At 45.7% G+C, this 3,476-nt stretch overlaps 1 protein-coding gene across 1 annotated transcript; it reads right to left on the reverse strand.

Moving 5' to 3' along the window:
• Positions 1-1,968: 1,968 nt before the first annotated feature.
• On the reverse strand, positions 1,969-3,071 carry LOC307213041 (olfactory receptor 9G4-like). The gene has a single exon (XM_079970705.1). It carries the CDS (start codon positions 3,046-3,048, stop codon positions 2,098-2,100), a length of 951 nt encoding a protein of 316 aa, XP_079826831.1. The 5' UTR covers positions 3,049-3,071; the 3' UTR covers positions 1,969-2,097.
• Positions 3,072-3,476: the final 405 nt, after the last annotated feature.

Below are 3,476 nucleotides of genomic sequence, written 5' to 3' on the forward strand. Positions count from 1 at the left end.
GTAGCTTCCTAGGTTTCTTATATTTCTCCTCTCCAAGTAGGAGCCACATTCTGTGGCAAGAGGATTTGGGTCCCCCAGGTGATAATGGTAGTAGCTAAGGAAGGCCTAGCTATGTGGAAAGTATCACCATCTATTTTCAGTCACTAAGATGGAATCTACACACATATAAAAAACACTGTGAAAATGTATTTTTAGAAATGTTTTGGAAAATATGTTGAATTTGGCATAGCTCACTGTCACCATCTAGTGTCACATTTGTATATTGCACTTTGCAACACACTTAAAACATTTTATATGCAGCTGTATAGCTGAGTCCTAGTTGACAGACTGGTGGCGCTGTGGGTTAAAGCCTCGGCGCCTAGGACTTGCCGATCGAAAGGTCGGCGGTTCGAATCCCTGCGGCGGGGTGCGCTCCCGCTGCTCGGTCCCAGCGCCTGCCAACCTAGCAGTTCGAAAGCACCTCCGGGTGCAAGTAGATAAATAGGGACCGCTTACCAGCGGGAAGGTAAACGGCGTTTCCGTGTGCGGCTCTGGCTCGCCAGAGCAGCGATGTCACGCTGGCCACGTGACCCGGAAGTGTCTCCGGACAGCGCTGGCCCCTGGCCTCTTAAGTGAGATGGGCGCACAAGCCCAGAGTCTGTCAAGACTGGCCCGTACGGGCAGGGGTACCTTTACCTTTACCTAGTTGACAGACTGATAGCTCTTTTTCAATCCAGGTGGAGGCAGGAGCTTCCTGCTCTGGTTTAAGAGAGACAAATAAAGTTCTTGTCTAGTTTTCTGACTGGTGTGCCCTCTACTCATTTCAAGACACCAGTTGCTATTTTATTTACAGTAGTAGAAAAAGCAGCAACAAGTGCCAGCTTTAGACGAAATGTGTGGCTCTTTTCCATGACGGAAAGAAGCTACAGCAGACACTGTTTCCCTCGGCTTTGAAGAGAGAACTTCTGCACCACTCTCCCCGCGGGTTCTTTGAAGGCTAAACTTGGGGTGACGCAGGAGACCTGTGGATATTAATGAATATTACAGGAGAGTCATGAATATTCTCCTGACATTTTATATGATTTAGGGTAGATGTTATAGGATGAAAGAAGGAGAGCTTGGAATCTTGGTCTTGAGTTGGACAGGAGTTTTGAAAGGTGGTTTCAACACTGGAGAGAGACGGAGTGAAAACAACAACAGCAACAACAACAACAACATTGGGGACAGACCGTTTGGAAGAAGGAGTTGGAGTTGGAGGTAGATTATGGAGAGACAAGGTGGCAGGGTTATAGTTTGACAGAGTAGGGTCAACATTGCTGTTAGTCTTTGTTCTATATAATTAAAGTAACCAATGAGAAAGTACAAAACTGAAACCATACTGAATTATCATAAAACCTTTTATTCATTTGGCTTCAACAAATGGATGTCTCATTCACACATTCGCTTGACTGCCTATGCTAGAGGAGGGAAACATTCAAATACTTGGTATCTGGGGTGGCAGTGGAAATTTTAAAAAGAGTCTGGAAATACCTATCAGAGACCCAGCTCAAGGCAGTACAACTTACAGGGAGGGAGGGAGAGAGAGAAGATGATGCCCAAGGACCATATAGCTGAAGGATGGGTGGCATGACAAGCAAGTTGGGAAATGGCCCATGAGTGTCCACCTTTCCCAATGCCTAATAGGTCTCTTCTGTCCCATGATGGCTTTGTCTCGTTCTTTCTCAGGTGCTACAAATCTGTGGATGTGGCTATGAGGAAATAGGGCAGGAGGAGACAAATGGTCCATGGAGGGTGGGCAGGGAAGTATTGAGAAGTAGAGCACTAGATGGTGCCTAACATACAGCATCACCACAAAGTTATCAGTTTGGTCTCCTGCTAGTTTCTGCTGTCTCTTAAATTAATAAGGATACCAGAGAGTGGTTCTTCATTCTCTAATCCAAAGTTATGGCCTGTGGCCCACTAAGATGTTGCTGGACTACAGCCCCCATCGTCCCTGAGCATTGGCCATGCTGGGTGGGGTGGATGAGAACTGGGGTCCAACAACATCTTGAGGGCCACAGATTCCACATCCCTGGTCTTCTGCGTACTTTGTGGGAAGCTGAGCAATGTCACTGACATTCATTTGGGTGCTATGAATCTTCCAATGACTTTCTTGAAGGCAGCCTTCACATCTTTGTTGCGCAAGCTGTAAATGAAGGGGTTGACCAGGGGGTTGACCACGGTGTAGAAAAGAGCATTTGCCTTGTCCCCATTTGGAGTGTGCTGCGAGCTTGGTCGGGAATACATGAGGAGGATGGAGCCATAGTAGAGGGAGACAGAGAGTAGGTGGGCAGAACAAGTGGAGAAGGCCTTGCGCCGTCCTGCAGCTGAGCGGATGCGTATGATGGCTGTCACAATGCCTGCGTAGCAGCCCAGGATGAGGGCAGTGGTTGCCAGCACATTGCAACCAATGACTGCAGCCAATATGAGTTCATAGACCCGGGTATCATCGCAGGCCATCTTCACGAGTGGTGGCGCATCACAAAAGTAGTGGTTGATAATGTTGCTCCCACAAAAGCTTAGCCGGAAAGTGTTTCCTGTATGTACAATAGCATTAGCAAAGCCAGCTACATAAGAGCCAATGACCAACTGGGTGCAGAGCTTCTTAGGCATAGCAGTGGTATAGAGAAGTGGTTTGCAGATGGCCACATAGCGGTCATAGGCCATGGCAGCTAGCAGGAAACATTCACTGTAGGCCAAGCCAGCTGAGAAGAAGAACTGAGCTGCACAGCCTGCCAGGCTCATGCCGTTGTTCTCAGACACACAGTCGTACAGGATCCGGGGAGTGTAGACGGAGGAGTACCAGATATCTAGGAAGGAAAGGCTGCCCACAAAGAAATACATGGGTGTGTGCAAGCGGGAATCTAGGTAGATCAGTGTGATGAGACCCAGGTTTCCAGTCAATGTGAGAGTGTATGAGAGCAGGAACAGAACAAAGAAGAGGATCCTCAGGAGTGGATCTGTTGTGAAACCCATCAAGATGAAGTTGGTAAGATGTGTGCGGTTGCCTTCAGTTTCCATCATCACCATGGATCTCACCAGTTGATGTAGGGAAGAGGCATGCTGTCATTCCCCTCAATGGTATTATATAGAGCACACCTGTGATTTGGAGGGATGGATTTATTAAAACGACATGCAAAATGTAATATGTACCTTTTTATATATATATATATATATAAATATTTATTGAGATTTTTTTAATACAAAATGCAAAAATAATAAACAATATGACATGTATCATAACATATTTTCAAAGCTTCTTTGGACTCCCTCACGTCTCCCGCTCCCACTTACATCATTGTAAAACTTTTTCCAGCAATTTATCATCTTGTTTACATTCTTAAATCTCATTCATTTAATTTAATCTAATAATTCTCCAAAAGGTTTATATTTTCCTCAATCTCACTTATCATCCAAATTACGTCTAATTTAGTGGTGCTCAATTATTTATGGTCTGG

The sequence above is a fragment of the Podarcis cretensis genome, assembly GCF_951804945.1.
Source record: "Podarcis cretensis genome assembly, chromosome: 1".
Classification (NCBI taxonomy): domain Eukaryota; kingdom Metazoa; phylum Chordata; class Lepidosauria; order Squamata; family Lacertidae; genus Podarcis; species Podarcis cretensis.